General features: G+C 56.7%; 1 protein-coding gene across 4 annotated transcripts; it reads left to right on the top strand.

Annotated features, from left to right (window-relative positions):
* The first annotated feature begins 983 nt into the window (after positions 1–983).
* Positions 984–14,262, top strand: LRRC32 (leucine rich repeat containing 32). 4 transcript variants are annotated; one of them, XM_025357852.1, is made up of 4 exons: positions 1,448–1,595; positions 1,842–1,950; positions 5,864–5,951; positions 10,274–14,262. In XM_025357852.1, the coding sequence occupies exons 3-4, from the start codon at positions 5,868–5,870 to the stop codon at positions 12,176–12,178; spliced, it is 1,989 nt and encodes a 662-aa protein (XP_025213637.1). In that variant the 5' UTR covers positions 1,448–1,595; positions 1,842–1,950; positions 5,864–5,867; the 3' UTR covers positions 12,179–14,262. The 4 variants fall into 4 exon arrangements, with proteins under 4 accessions (XP_025213635.1, XP_025213637.1, XP_025213636.1 ...); XM_025357850.1 differs by lacking the exons at positions 1,448–1,595; positions 1,842–1,950 and adding an exon at positions 984–1,316; XM_025357851.1 differs by lacking the exon at positions 1,448–1,595 and having other exon boundaries at positions 1,868–2,154.
* Positions 14,263–15,330: the final 1,068 nt, after the last annotated feature.

Raw genomic sequence — 15,330 nt, 5'->3', positions numbered from 1 at the left:
AGCCTTACCCTGATTTGCCAGAAGGCCCTGGGTGGTCACTTTCATGCCTGTAAAATGGGGCACCCTACCCCACTCTAGGGCTGGTGACCATCAGGGAAGAGAAACACTGTGGAAGAGGCACCTTCCACCCCCAGAACCAGGACCTGGAGGACAGCCAGGGCCCCTCTCCTCTAGGGACCCACATCCTGGAGCCCACAGGCAGCAGAGCAGGGTACCTGTGATTTGGTGGGGACAAGGCATCTAGAAGAGGGGTGGCTTTGGGGAAGATCTGCTTCAACCTCCGATCTAAACGACAATACCGCCACCCTATATTTGCACAATACTTTAAAAAATCGGCCAAGATAATGCCCAAACTGAAGCAGACTTAGCTTTATGGACAGAGTGGGCTCAAATCCCTGATTCTTACAAGCTGTGTGACTTTGGACATGCCACTTAACCTTTCTGAGCCTCAGTTTCGCCAACTATAAATAGGGACCTTACTAGTCTCAGACAATTGGTTTTCATGTGTACACACTGCCCCCGCCCTAGCCTCAGTTTCTCCGTCCGAAAGCTGAGGACTTTGATGGTGCTATTTCACAGGCTGTTGAAGGGCCCCGCAGATGATGGAGGAGTACGGCTCTAGACGCTAGAGCACAGTTCGGAGAGGAAAAGTGACCTGCCAGGACCCACCAGAGCGGACGGCTTGGTGCGGGGAACCCCCTCCGCGGCCGCCCCAGGGCCAGAGAAGGGTCATTTCCTTCCGCATTCAGCCCCGCCGTCACCTCGCCTGTTTGCCCCCGCGTTAAGTGCGGCGGCGCCAGCAGCTGGGAAATCGGGGCCAGGCCGGATTTCCTCTGTGGACCTGCGGCTCCTAGAGCCACCGCGCCCCTCTCCGGACCCCGCCGGGCCGCGAACTGCACGTGCGGCGGCCACCGGGACGGGCCTAGCTCCCACGGCGCTTCCTCTGCGACCCCTCTCCCTCCCGCCCTCTCATCTCACCCCTCTGGGTCCCCGCCCCTTCCCGGCCGAGGTCCCAGGGTGATGAAGATGCTTCGCCGCTCCGCCCCAGTCCGCCTCCGCCAGCTCCGGATAAACCGAGGCACGGGGCCAGGCGCTAGGACCCCGCGGCCTCGCCGGAGGGGGGCGTGGCGTGGCGGGCCGGCGGGAGAGGTATTTAAATTGCAGCCGGAGCGCGGGGGCTCCGGTGGGGCAGCTGAGCGGCCTGCGCCTCCTCGGGCCGTGACCCCGGGGTCTGGCGCGGGGTGGGACCCGGGGGCGGGTTTGCGCAAAATGTGCCGAGACTGCCCGGGAGAGGAACTGCGGCCGCGCTGAGCCAGGTAGGAGCCGCCAGGCGGGCGAGGTGGCCGGCCCTCGGGGGGCGCACTGTTGCGCGCCCCTCGCGAGCGCAGGGCGGGGTCTGGTCCCGCGAGACGGCCCCCAAACCCTACCCTCCCGCCGTCCCCACTGCGCGCGTGGGGCTGGGGCTGACCCTCCCTCGGTTCCTGGGAGGCCCCCAAGGCTCCTGTCTCCCGCAAAGGTGTGAGGCCGAGTTTCCCATTTGACAGCTGGGAAAACAAAGGCCTGAAGACCGGACTTGCCCAGGAACACACAGCTAGGCAAGGGCAGACCGGAATTTGAATTCACGTTTCCTGCAACGTTCCGATCCCGGCCAGGCGTGGGGCTGCCCATCCCACAGCACTAGATGGCCTGCCCATTTCTCGTAGTGGGGTGGGAGGCACCTACCGCTCTGCAAGGGGCTCTGAAGCCAGCCTTCTTCATGGCTGGTAAGATGTGAGGGACCCCCACCCCCACCCCGAGCTGCCTGAAATTCCGCCATCACAGCCACATTCCTTTGGGTTAAGGTCTAATTCCCCCGTGGGATGCACATGTCTCCAGAACGAGGCTTGCCCTTAGTGATTCACTGCTTGACAGGAACGTCCGCAGCAGCTCTCCCAGGACCCCACTCTGCCAGTAAGTCAGCTGAGGCCGAGAGGAGGGAGAGAGGACCTCAGAGCCCAGACTGTGAGCTAGTCTGCCCTGCTCCTGCATGTGAGGGGTCGTTGGCAGGGCTTAGGGAAGGAGACCTTGGTCCGTTATAGTGGAAACATTTGCTTTGGAGGTAGATGAACTGGATTCTGATCCTGACCCTGCTGTTTGCTCCTTGTGTGACTTTAGGTAAGTCACCTCTCTGAGCCTCCTTTTCTTCATGGGCAAAAGAAGACAGTTCTATGGGGGGAGTCGGCTCAGCTTGTGCTGGAGAAAACACAGTATTCAGGTCATGTAGAACTGGATAAATCCGAGCTCCAAAGCCCTTATGAGCTGGGTGACTCTGAGGGTAAGTCACTTCACTTTTCGGAACCTGTTTTCTCAACTGTAAAATGGGAATTACAGTAATTGCCTCAATAGGTGATTGTGAGAATTAAATGAGGTGATATAGGTCAAGTGCTTAAAAGACTGTCTAACATCCTTAAATGTAGGGGTGGGCTTATTGTGATAGTAGTCATTGCCCCCCGTACCCCTGCTCTCTTACCCCTGCTCTCTTCTCTCTCTGTCTCTCTCTCTGTCTCTCTCACACACACGCACACACACACACACATTCTTTAGCACTTTTCTGCCTCCTCTTGCCCAGGCCACTTGTCTGCAGGCTTGGGGCCTCCCCACTGAGCACACCTCACCTGGGATGCTCAGCCCTGCCAGGGTCACTGTGCCAGCTGGAAGGACAGTGAGGATGCAGGGCACCTTTGCTGCTATTCTTTGCTGGATCATCACAATAGTTGGGGTTGGCCAGTGGCAGAACTGGAACCCAGCTGCCTGCCCTGCAACAGGACACTGGGGCACCAAGAAATGAAGGAACTTACCCTAGGGAGCAGAGCTGGTGAGTGGTGGGCTTTGGATGCATGCCTGGGTCTAAGTGACACCGTCCTCCTTTTTGAGAGAGAGTAGTCTTGGGCACCACTGAGGAGGGCCCACAGCTGAGGGGCCCTTCCTGTCAGATGCCAGGACAGAGTGCCCATGTGCTGCAGGGACGGTCCCTTCTGGATGTGCACAGGGCCACCTTGGGGATAGAGTGGGGTTTGGCAGAGGAAGGGGAAATAAGGGCCTAGGACCCTTCCTTGTCCTCACCTGGCACTCTCTACTCAGTCTGCTGCAGCTGAGCTTCTGCCCTGACTTTGCCACTTGTTCACTAGTCTTTAGTGAGCACCTACTTAGTAGGCCCCTGTTCCCACATGATAAGAAATAAATGATGAGGAAATGATGTGAGGAGCTGAGGAAGAGCATTCAGGGAGAGGAAACCGCAGGAGCAAAGGCCCTGAGGCAGGAATGAATTTGCTGTGTTGAAGGAACAGCAAGAAAGCTGGAATTTAGTGAGGGAAGGGAAAATGGACAAGAGTCAGAGAGGAGACTGTGGATGGCCTGGATTTTCTTGGAGATTTTCAAACAGTAGAGGTTTAGGGTCTGACAGATGATTTTATCTCTCTGGCTGCTAGGTATAGGACAGATTATAAGGGGTCAGGGTGTTGTGGTTAAGGCCGGTATTGGGGTGGCATCTCAGTCTGTGGCAGTGACAAGAGGGAAGTAGGAAGATCTGGGGTCTCTTTTTCAGGGAGAGCAGTCAGAGCCCACTGATGGCACAAATAGGGGAAGGGAATGTGGCAGGGAGGTGAAGGGAGAGCCAAGGAGAACTGCTGTCACTAACGACCCCATGTCACCAATACTCCTGGTGTCAGTTCTCTGTGCCGCTGCTGACCTGCTGTGTGCTGTGAGATGCATCTCAGGACGGTGAGCCCCTCTCTAGGGGCACTTCCCATGGGAGGGGGGTGGGGCACAGTAGCCACGGAGGGCTTGGTGCTGTGCTCACTGGAAGCTCGGGGGCTCTGGGAGGACTGGAGGACATAGCCCAGACTTGGGGAACCAAAGAAGACCTCTTGGCCCATCTAAGCTGGGACCCCAAGGATGAGGAGGTCTTTAGTAGAAGAGGAGAGGGGAGGAAGTGAAGGTTTGGGGCAGGGAAAATCTGCTCAGGGAACTGATAGAAATATGAGATGTCCAGAATCCAGAGTGTGAGAGGGGACACCGGGGAAGGAGGCTGGAGGGAAGAGCTGGCCGGGCAGGGCATGCTCCCCAACGGCCTGGAAGGCCCTGCAAAGGGGTTTTCACTCAGTTCTGAATATGCTAACTTTTTAACCGGCGGTGGCGTTCTGCTCTTTAAACAGCAGAACAAAGTTTCCTGTGAAAGCACAACCTGTAATGCAGGTGAGAGCAGAGCAGCTGCGGGGGCAGCGCCCGTGGCCCTGAGGGGAGCCAGGGAATAGGGTTCACGGGTCCGGCTGTGGTCTGTATGCCTTCAAGCGAGATGGGATTCACAGCAGCCATCTTCATCCAAAGCTCATCATTAGTGGGTTCCAACAGTCAAAGACGCTGCCCTCAAAAGCCCTGTAAATGCCTTTTCTGCAGCATCCTTCAAAATCGCGGTTCAGCACTCACTCAGGGAGCACCCACTGTGGGAGGCCTGAGAGTGTGAATTTGAAGGGCACAGACCCAGGATCCAGACTTGCCTGGGCCAGTGGCTTGTTCACGGCGTGACCTCGGGCGTAGTACCTAAGCTCGCTGAGCTTTCTTTTTCCCTTCTGTAAAATGATCATGGAACCAAGTCATTGAATTTTTGTGAGGATGGAATGAGTTCACGCCTAGAAAGTGCCGAGAAGAGGGCCTAGTGCATAATGGGGGCTCTGGTAGTGGCATCTCGTTTGATTCTCAACAAAACTTGGCATGGCTGCCATTAACCTCAAATGAGGAGACTGAGGCTCAGAGAGGTGAAGCGACTTGTAAGGTCACACAGCAGGAAGGTAGAGGAGACAAGAGGGAGCAGTCGGATGTGGGTGACTGTGCGCCTGGTGCTCTTGGAAGGCTTTCTGTGTCCCTCTTTAAGACTCTCTGTATCCCTGTCACTTCTTTTTTGTGTTCATTTGTTTTCTGAGTTCCCGGTTCCCAGCACAGAGCCAGACATGAGGAGGTATTCAGTAAAGGTGTGAATGAATGAATGAAATTCATGGATGGATTTGTATATCCCTAGCACTTGGCCGATGTCCTTAGTAAGGGGGTGAGTGAGCCTCCAGCAGCACTGGGATTTGACCGTGCTGAGGGCCTGTGCAGTCCCCTTAGCCCCACCCCTGGCTGCTCTCAGAAGGAAGGGCTGGCCCAGGAGGCCAGAGTGTGGCTTCAGTGAAAGTACAGGGCCTGCCAGGCTGCTCCTGGGGAAGTCCGCAGAGCAGTGCTGGGGCAGCCAGGCCTCCTGTGGGGCTTCCTGTCAAGGCCCGGGCCCAAGCCTTGAACAATGGCAAGGGCTCGAGAATCAGAGAATCAAAAGGAAAAGGGCAAAATAAAGGTGGGGGAGTGGGCAGAAAACGAGGAATTCCATATGGGGACTGAGGAGCTGGTATGGAGGACTTGTGTGGCCTGGGTGGAAATGTAGTCAGAGGCCCACCCTCCAAACCCCCTCTACATCCCCATGCCCCCATTCCCTGGCCCTGAGCATGGCCTAGGGTAACCCTTAGGGTCTGTCAGCCTTCTGTGCATCCCCTCCGGGCTGTCTTCCGCCGGATGGGGTCTTTTGAAAACCCCCATCTGGCCAAGTCACCTGCCGCTTTAAAACTCTTGCTTCCCCTGGGTAACAGGTGGCTCCTTGGCCTGGGTGAGAGGCCTACTATGATGGGCTGCAGACCCATTTCCCACGCGGCTCTCCCCTGCTCAAAGCACCTTTACTCCAGCTCCAGCCGTGCTCTGAGGTTCCGAGGGCAGGCACAGAATGGGTGGGAGTGGGGACTGGCAGTGGGAAGGAGCCAGTGGTCTTACAGTGTTCCCCTTTCCTCTCTGCCCTACACAGAGCCATGAGCCCCCAGATCCTGCTGCTCCTGGCCCTGCTGACCCTAGGCCTGGCTGCACAACACCAAGACAAAGTGGCATGTAAGATGGTAAGATGCTCTGCCCAGACAGGGTGAGGGCCACCCCCACCTCCCTGCCCTAGGGTGTGCTAGTGCCCCAGCCCCAAAAGCCAGAAGTTAGAAGAGTCAGGAGAGGAAAGGGAATGTACCTTGCATTTAATGAGCACCTACTAGAATGTTTAAACACCTTGTTTACCCAACAATCCTGCCAGGTAAGCACCATTATTCTCATTTTGCAAAGGAGGAGACTGAGGCTTGGAGAGGTTGTGACTTTTCCAAGGTCATTCAGCTGGGAACAGTGAGGCTGATATTACACTGTATTCCCCCAAGCTGTCCCCACAGAGCAGTAGGCCCAGCTAGGGGATCTAGAATGTATATATGTATGGGGAATTTGGGGTAGGTCAGCTGGGAGGGGCTCCTCTGTGCTCATCCCTCCTGGGGACAAATCCCCTTCCTAACTGGGCTCCTTGACTTGGGACTGCCCACTGGGGTGCCTCTCACTCCTTACTGCCCAGGTCAAATGCTGCCATCTCCAGGAAGCCTCCCCAAGCCCCTCCCAGGCTGGCCTAGTCTGATCACACGTTCCTCTGGGTTCCTGTGGTCCCCAGGCTTCCCTCTATCTCAATACAGAGAAGACTGAGCACGTGGTGGGGGTTGGTGAAAGGGTCTAAGCCTGTCTCACCTGCCAGACCATGAACTTCCCTACGGCAAGGACCAAGTCTGATTTGCTTCTATTCCTTTCTCCTGTCCCAAGCCAGGGAAACTAGCCCTAAAGTTCTTGTGACTCTATGAGATACAGGGCAAAGAGAACACCTAGGTCCACTTGTAAGGCCGGGCAGTCACTGAGACCAGAGCCTGGCTGGGGAAAGGGCAGGGCCTCCGGAAGCCCCTCTTGGACCTGAGACTCGAAGAAGCTTATGACACAGAACCGGCAGCTGCTTCAGGAGGCAGGAAGTGCCGGCAGCTGCCTGCCCGCAGCCCTTCCCTGGGGGTGCAGTGTCTCCTGTTGCCACCACCTTTCTTGCTCTTCAGAGCCCTTCTAAGATTCCCGGAGCCCAGAATTACGGGCAGAGAAGGCCTCAGACGTCACCAAATACAAACGCACATTCTACCTCAGGGAGATGAGGCTCAGAGGGGAAAGACCTTAACCACCCAACAGGCAGACGGGAAGCGAGTGAGTTTTGGAGTCTGGGGAAATGAGATAAGAGATAGGAAAGCACTTTCTGAACCAGCATGGGGATAATACACACGGGAGGGGAAGGGGAAGACGTGTAACCCACCAGGGACCTACAGGATTCGAACCCAGCTGCCTTTGCCACTGTTCACTGCCTGGTGCCTCTCCCTACTCTGCTTTCCTCCCATGATCAGGTGGTGAAATGGAGTTGGATGGCAAGTCTTTGTTTTACAAAAAGGAAGCTGGGCAATGGTATCCTGATAGCCCAGAACAGTGGGTGGGAGCTCTAAACTCTGGCCAAGGGCCAATTCCTCCAATTCCCTCCCACTGTAAGCCAGGCAATGCTGGGAGCTCAGAGCTGAAGGAGGCATGGAGACCCTGGAAGTGGAGCTCTGAGCACCATCCTGGACTTCACGCTCTTTCCTGGACTGGACTGGGGAGCTGGGCATCCCAGTGCAGCCCTGCCCAGCAGCAGGCCCCCTGGGCTTCCAGAGCAGGGGTCTTGGGCCCCTGAATGGAGAGGAAGACTTGGGCTGTGGGCTTGGCAAACTTTGTGTCCTGGATCAAGTCTCAGGAGCTAGTGCCCCAGGGAGCCTTTGCCTATCCAGAGGCAGTATGCCTCTCCACTTGCCCGGGGGTAACACGTGGGGCACCGCAGAGTGCCCCCCACACTGTAACACTCAGTAAGTGGGTCCCTGATGCTCTTTGCTGTGCCGACCAGCTGAGGGCCCAGTGGTCAGAACTTGGCTGGCACCAATAGGAAAAGGAATTTGCAAATGGGAGTTTTGAGCCCCTGCCTGTCTGATCTTGGGCAGCCCACTCCCCTCAGCCTCAGTTTCGTTAGAGGTACAATAGGAGCAGGGTGAACAATGCCTGGGAAGATTTAATTGGGAAGGTAGGGGCCTCTGCACTCAGCACGAAGCCTGACACAGCTGGGGCTCCACCACAGGTCATTTCGTTGTTTCTGCTTTAAATAAGGAATGCCCCAGGGGGTAAGGGCTGTGAGGAGGAGGCTATGTTTAGTGGCCCCTGCAGGCAGAGAGGTTGTGAGGGAGGAAGGGCAAGGATGGGCAAGGCAGCCAGGCAGGTTTCAGGTTCTCACAAGTGCCCAACTGCCGGGGCATCCCTGGGCCTCCTGAGGCCCCTGTGAAGCTGCCTCCCTTGGCGGCTACATGGAGTCATTGTGCTGCATGGAGTAGGAAGAGCCACACAGAGGCCTGAGGCTGGGCAGGTCTCTTCCTCCGCCTACTCACCTTGGGGCCCTCAGGAGGAAGCGCAGAGCTGGACCAGGAGAGGAACACGCCAGCTTGTGTTCCTTCCCTACCAGCTCAGCCACTGGCTCACTGTGAATTCATGCAAGTCACTGCCATCTTCAGGCCTCAGTGTCCCCATCTGGGAAGTGGGTGAGCTGAACTCTTCTTGCTCTAGCCGTCTTTGACTATATTCTGAAAATATCAATCATCCATTTTCTTTCCTCCCAGAGAAGTGATTGATTCAGTGCCTCAGACCTTTACTAAACCGATGATGCCTGGGACTCATTCATTAGGAAAAATTGACTTGCTAGTCAGGTCCAAGGCATCCACATCCACCAAACCAGTCCCTGTTTGCTCTGAGCTCGCTGTCTAGCAGGTCCCCACACAAACAGCCACAATTCAGCGGGGCAAAGCTCTGAGAGGAAGCACAGTCAGGGAGGGCTCCCTGGTAGAGGAGGCCCTGAAGCTCAACATGAAGAGTTCACACGTGGATCTGGTTGGGGATGGCATATCCAGCTCAGGGAGGAGGCTCAGCAGTGGGTGTGGGAGGGCATGATGGGCAGTGGTCAGCTGTGGTCACTGCATGTGGGAGGTGGGGGACAGGTTGGCAGGGGCTACAAACAGCCTCGAAGGCCCTGCTGAGGGTCCTGGACTTCACCATGGAGAAGTTTAAGCCAAGCTGCCTCATAGTCAGAGTGGAGCTTTTGAGCCGTTGTCAGGCATTTAGCAGTGAATGGGCCAGAATGGGTCAGTGGAGACAGAAGCTGGGGGCAGTGAGCCTGAGCCCGGTGATTGTGGAAGTCAGACTCTTTTCTGGGAAAGGCTGGGGTTCCTGGAGGCCTGGAAGAGAAAAGGGAGACCTGCATTTGCACAGAAAGAATTTTGGTCCCAGAAGGCACATCTGCGGAAGAACAAGAGTGAGGCCTTTGGTTGTTAAAAAACCTGGGTTCATATCCCAGCTCTGCTCCTCACCAGCTGGGCAATCCTGGCACCTCCCTTCCCCTCCCTGAGCCTAGATTTCTGTAAATGGGGTGATCGTATCAGATGCACGGGCTGTGGTAAATACCAATGGGACCACAGGCCTGGAAGTATTAACGAAGATGTCAAATGTTGAGTGGCTGCTGGGGAAGGACGTAAGAAAACAGTGGTTATGTGACTTCCTGGAGGTCGCACAGCACAAACATGGTCTCGTCACCAAAGACTGTGGATTTGGCTCTGGCCATCTTTTCCCTGCCCCTTCCCACCTCCAGGGGCCTAGTCCCCTGACCCAGCCTGGGAAGAAAGCCACCCCCTAGCAGGTAACAGCAACAGAGAGGAGGCCACACCTGGGAAGCATCCACAAGGAAGGCAGGCCCCGGGACCCAGGTTCTGCCCATGACACGAGAGCCTGAATGAGGTCTGAGGCCAAGATAAAAACTGATGACAGAGCACAAATTACAGTTTTCCCTTTTGGAAACATTTCTCCCAAAGTGGAGAAATTCCCATCCTGCCCCTGGAAATTTAACTCTCTGCATAGAACCAGGAGCCTTGGGTCCCTGCTGTGCCCTGCTGCTCACTGGCTTGGGGTCACTCTGTGGGATATATGGCTGTTTCCTGTAAGAGGGGTAATAATAAGTACAGGGTTTCTTTGTTAGTTTATTTGTCCTTCTATCTGTCTGTCATCTCTCCATCTGTCCACCCGTAGAAACTTCATCGAGTTCCTTCCTTAATGCCCAGCACTGTGCTGGGTGCTGGAGATGGGGCAGGGAGCCGGATGGGTCATCCAGGCATGGGGTGATCAGGCTGCAGTGAGGGAAAGTTGAGCATTCTGGGAGTCCATGGGAGAAGGGTTCCCAGCCAGGCAGGGTTCCTGGATAAACGTGTCTGGTTTTATCCCCTACCGTGCCCACTTACGCCAGCTGTCTCCCCACCCTGCCCCTCCCCAGGTGGACAAGAAGGTCTCGTGCCAGGGTCTGGGCCTGCTCCAGGTCCCCTTGGTGCTCCCGCCGGACACTGAGACCCTTGATCTCTCTGGGAACCAGCTGCGGAGTATCCTGGCCTCACCCCTGGGCTTCTACACGGCACTTCGTCACCTGGACCTGAGCACCAATGAGATCAACTTCCTCCAGCCAGGAGCCTTCCAGGCCCTGACCCACCTGGAGCACCTCAGCCTGGCTCACAACCGGCTGGCGATGGCCACTGCGCTGAGTGCCGGTGGTCTGGGCCCCCTGCCACGTGTGACCTCCCTGGACCTGTCTGGGAACAGCCTGTACAGCGGCCTGCTGGAGAGGCTGCTAGGGGAGGCACCCAGCCTGCATACCCTCTCACTGGCAGAGAACAGTCTGACTCGCCTCACCCGCCACACCTTCCGGGACATGCCTGCGCTGGAGCAGCTTGACCTGCATAGCAACGTGCTGATGGACATCGAGGATGGCGCCTTCGAGGGCCTGCCCCACCTGACCCATCTCAACCTCTCCAGGAATTCCCTCACCTGCATCTCCGACTTCAGCCTTCAGCAGCTGCGGGTGCTGGACCTGAGCTGCAACAGCATTGAGGCCTTTCAGACGGCCTCCCAGCCCCAGGCCGAGTTCCAGCTCACCTGGCTTGACCTGCGGGAGAACAAACTGCTCCATTTCCCCGACCTGGCCGCGCTCCCGAGACTCATCTACCTGAACTTGTCCAACAACCTCATCCGGCTCCCCACAGGGCCACCCCAGGACAGCAAGGGCATCCACGCGCCTTCCGAGGGCTGGTCAGCCCTGCCCCTCTCAACCCCCAATGGGAATGCCAGTGCCCGCCCCCTTTCCCAGCTCTTGAATCTGGATTTGAGCTACAATGAGATTGAACTCATCCCCGACAGCTTTCTTGAGCACCTGACCTCCCTGTGCTTCCTGAACCTCAGCAGAAACTGCTTGCGGACCTTTGAGGCCCGGCGCTCGGGCTCCCTGCCCTGCCTGATGCTCCTTGATTTAAGCCACAATGCCCTGGAGACCCTGGAACTGGGCGCCAGAGCCCTGGGGTCCTTGCGGACGCTGCTCCTACAGGGCAATGCCCTGCGAGACCTGCCTCCATACACCTTTGCCAACCTGGCCAGCCTGCAGCGGCTCAACCTGCAGGGGAACCGGGTCAGCCCCTGTGGGGGGCCGAATGAGCCTGGCCCCGCCAGCTGTGTGGCCTTCTCTGGCATCGCCTCCCTCCGCAGCCTGAGCCTGGTGGATAATGAGATAGAGCTGCTCAGGGCAGGGGCCTTCCTCCATACCCCACTGACTGAGCTGGACCTTTCTTCCAACCCTGGGCTGGAGGTGGCCACGGGGGCCTTGACAGGCCTGGAGGCCTCCTTGGAAGTCCTGGCACTGCAGGGCAATGGGTTGACGGTCCTGCAGGTGGACCTGCCCTGCTTCATCTGCCTCAAGCGGCTCAATCTTGCCGAGAACCGCCTGAGCCACCTTCCCGCCTGGACACAGGCTGTGTCACTGGAGGTGCTGGACCTGAGAAACAACAGCTTCAGCCTCCTGCCAGGCAGTGCCATGGGTGGCCTGGAGACCAGCCTCCGGCGCCTCTACCTGCAGGGGAATCCACTCAGCTGCTGTGGCAATGGCTGGCTGGCAGCCCAGCTGCACCAGGGCCGTGTGGACGTGGACGCCACCCAGGACCTGATCTGCCGCTTCAGCTCCCAGGAGGAGGTGTCCCTGAGCCACGTGCGTCCTGAGGACTGTGAGAAGGGGGGGCTCAAGAACATCAACCTCATCATCATCCTCACCTTCATACTGGTCTCTGCCATCCTCCTCACCACGCTGGCCACCTGCTGCTGTGTCCGCCGGCAGAAGTTTAACCAACAGTATAAAGCCTAAAGAAGCCAGGAGACACTCTAGGTCAATGGGGGAGCCTGAGGTACAGAGAAGAGTGAGGACTGACTCAAGGTCACACAGTGACCCAGGATCCCAGAACTCTGGTCTCCAAATTGCAACCCGGGACACCTTTCTCTGCCGCCTGCTGCATCAGCGGGTGACCCCCTTCCCGGGCTGCACTTTGGGTCCAGCTGTGGAAGCCAGAAGTTGGGCGGTTTCAGGGACAGCAGGGAATAATGTTGACCTATCAGATCAACAAATCTTCACTGAGCATCTACTTTGTGCCACACTCTGCTCTGGGCACTGGGAATGCTGGGAAATGAGATACACTCCCGCCCTCAAGAATCTCCCAGTCTGGTAGGAGGGAGTGCTACAGAGCCGCGTGGCGACCACGCAGTGTGCTTAGGGCCTGAGGTGTGAAAGCCCGGGGCTCCGGAGCTCGGCAGTCCCCGCTGGTTCGATGCGAAGAGTCCTGCCCCAGCCATGCCAGGGTGAGAGAGGGCCAAGCCTGGGAGGATTTGTCTGAGACATTTCCAAGCAGACTGTTTGTCACATCTTCTGATAATGACTTTCAGTCTCTCTGAAAATGAAAAGCTTATGACTGGAAGAGAGAATTGGAGCCATACGAGTGTGTCTTGGATCTGGTGCTGTTAGGCGGGCCGTGGCGGCTCCAGCAGGGTCTGGTTAAGGGGTCCAGCCCGGCACTGGACCATTCCGTCTCCTGCTCTGGACAGGCCGTCTCCCTGCCTGGCACTCTCATGTTACACAGCCTGACCCCAGTACTGCTCTAAGCGCCGTCCCTGCCCAGCCCTTCTCCATCGCAGCCCCGCCTTGGCTGCTAAGCCAGGAGCTAAAACCTTAGATATCTGATTCTGTTTTGCACCCAGCTTGGCAGATGTGGATGTGAATCCAAGCCTGTGTCTGCCCCTATATGACAGCCCTTGGAGGTTGGTATTTTATCCCCATTTTATAAAAGAGGAAACTGAAGTTCTACAAATCTCCTTCCAGGGCCCCAGCTAACTAATGCCTTAGGTGAGACTCAAACCCTCATCCTTCTGTCTCCAGGGCCTGATCTTTGCCACTGCAGGGGCTGCAGGCCGTTAAGTGGACAGGAAGTGGCTCCACATAGCCCGAGCAGGGTCTGGAAGTATCCTGTGCTATGCACACCTGCTCCCTCCTCTCTCCCAGGCAGGCAGCTGCAGGCGCTCTCCTCCTTCTCTGCCTTAGTTTCCCTCCTTCCATCCTTTCCACCCTGGTGTGGGTTCTCCTGTTCTCTGTGTTCTTGCATGCTCTCATTCCCTTTTCCTCTATTGAGCAGAGCCTGGACTTTGAGACTATTGAATCCAACCTCCCCATTGCACAGATGGGGAAACTGAGGCTTAGGAAGAGAATGAAACTTGTGGAGAGCTATACAGAGCCTCTGGGGAAAAAAAAGCCCTATTTGGGGGTGAGATGGGGGGTTGGACCAGAGTGATGTCCTCTCTTGGCTGTCACATCACAAGATAATGCTGGCTCCAAACTTCCTTTCTGTGCCTCCTCATGCAAGGATTTTTTTTTTCCCTCTTGGAAAAATAGGTAGAAAGGCTCACCCAGATAACCCCCTATCCCTCATAGCATGGAGTCATGAGCTGTCTGGGAAGAATGGACACGCTGGGACCAACTCAAGACCTTGTGTTGCTGTCTTCATCATCTTACCTGTGCTTGGCCCACAGTCTGGCTCATGATGTGGGCTCAGTAATGTGCAAGAAAATGAAAATGCCACTCTCTCCACCCCATTTTACAGAGGAGAACACCGAGGCCCAGAGGAAGTTAAGGGAGAGTCAATGGGCAGAGCCAGGGCTAGGCCCTGGTGATGTGTGGAGCACCCAGGCAGACCCAGTCCTGGTTGGGATCACAACCACAGGTGCTACTGCACGTGACACTCTTCCTTAGGCCTGGAGGCCAAGGTGTGGGTCCTCACGCCTGATCTTTGAAAACACTACACAATGCTGCTGTCAATTCCCAGGACCCAGGCCGCAGCCCAGGCCTCGGGACCAACTCTTTGCATAACCTACCTGAATGTATTAAAAACTAATTTTGGAGAAGCAGTGTGGCCGCCAGCCTCCTCTTTGCAACCCGCTTCATCGCATCCACTTGAACCCTGCCTCTCAATCCCATTACGGTCATTCAATCCTCATGGCAAATCCCTGAGGACACTGAGGCTCTGGGCCAGCACCACCCTGGACCTTGGAGCCGCAGCCACTAGCACGGCCCCTGCTACACCTCTGTCGCCCTACACTCAACAGGCGAGCGTGCTCCCCACCCCAGGGCTGAGAGGCTGGGGGCTTCTGTTTGTTTCCTTCCTGCTACAGCTACAGGCCCCCTCCCCTTCTCTGTGCTCAGCCCTCTGTGCCCCATCTCAGAGGCTGCACTGCCCCTCCTCCTCGGGGTCCCCAGCCCCGTCATGCTCTCTTCTGCCTCCAGCCTCTCCCTCCCTATTTACATCTTCCTCTCAGACTTCAGCTGGACTCAAGTCTTGCCCATCTTAAAAATAGTGAGAAGCCCCTCAGCCATTTTCCCCTTCCTCCTCCTGCTCTTCATAGACCAGCTTCCCTTCCGGCCCCTCCCGTTCTCAACCCACCTGGAGCTGCCTTCAGCCCCTCCCAGCTCCATGCTGCCCTTGCTACCAGCGTCAGGGGTATTCTTTGCCAAACTCTGCACACTTTTCAGACCTCCTCTCCCTAGGCCCTGTGCAGCAGGCCCCCCACCCATACCCCTGCTGGGCATGCTCTCCCCACAGCTGTGATCCCACACAGGAAGCCGTCTCCTCCCTCCCAGGCCACTCCTTTTCAGGGTCTTTGCTCATCTTCCTCGAGCCAGCTGTAAGTGGTGATAGCTCCATCCTAGGCCCTTTTCCCTTGGGAACACCGTGGCCTCATTGCTGAAACACCCCATTGCTCTGATGACCCACATCTCTGTCTCCAGCCCCATCCCTCCTGAAAGTCCAACTCTGGTACCCAGAGGCCTCCCTAGGTAGAGGGCTAAAGGTCCCCATGGACTGGAGAATTCAGTGATCAGCCAGACTGCAGATCAAGGTTGAACTTGGAAGAAAACATACCTGGTTCCTGGCTTGGAGTTGGAGGGTGAATGTGGGGTGTGGGACAGAAGCAGCCTCA

Source organism: Theropithecus gelada, chromosome 14 (genome assembly GCF_003255815.1).
Source record: "Theropithecus gelada isolate Dixy chromosome 14, Tgel_1.0, whole genome shotgun sequence".
Taxonomy (NCBI): Eukaryota; Metazoa; Chordata; class Mammalia; order Primates; family Cercopithecidae; genus Theropithecus; species Theropithecus gelada.
This window is presented reverse-complemented; position numbering and strand designations above follow the sequence as displayed.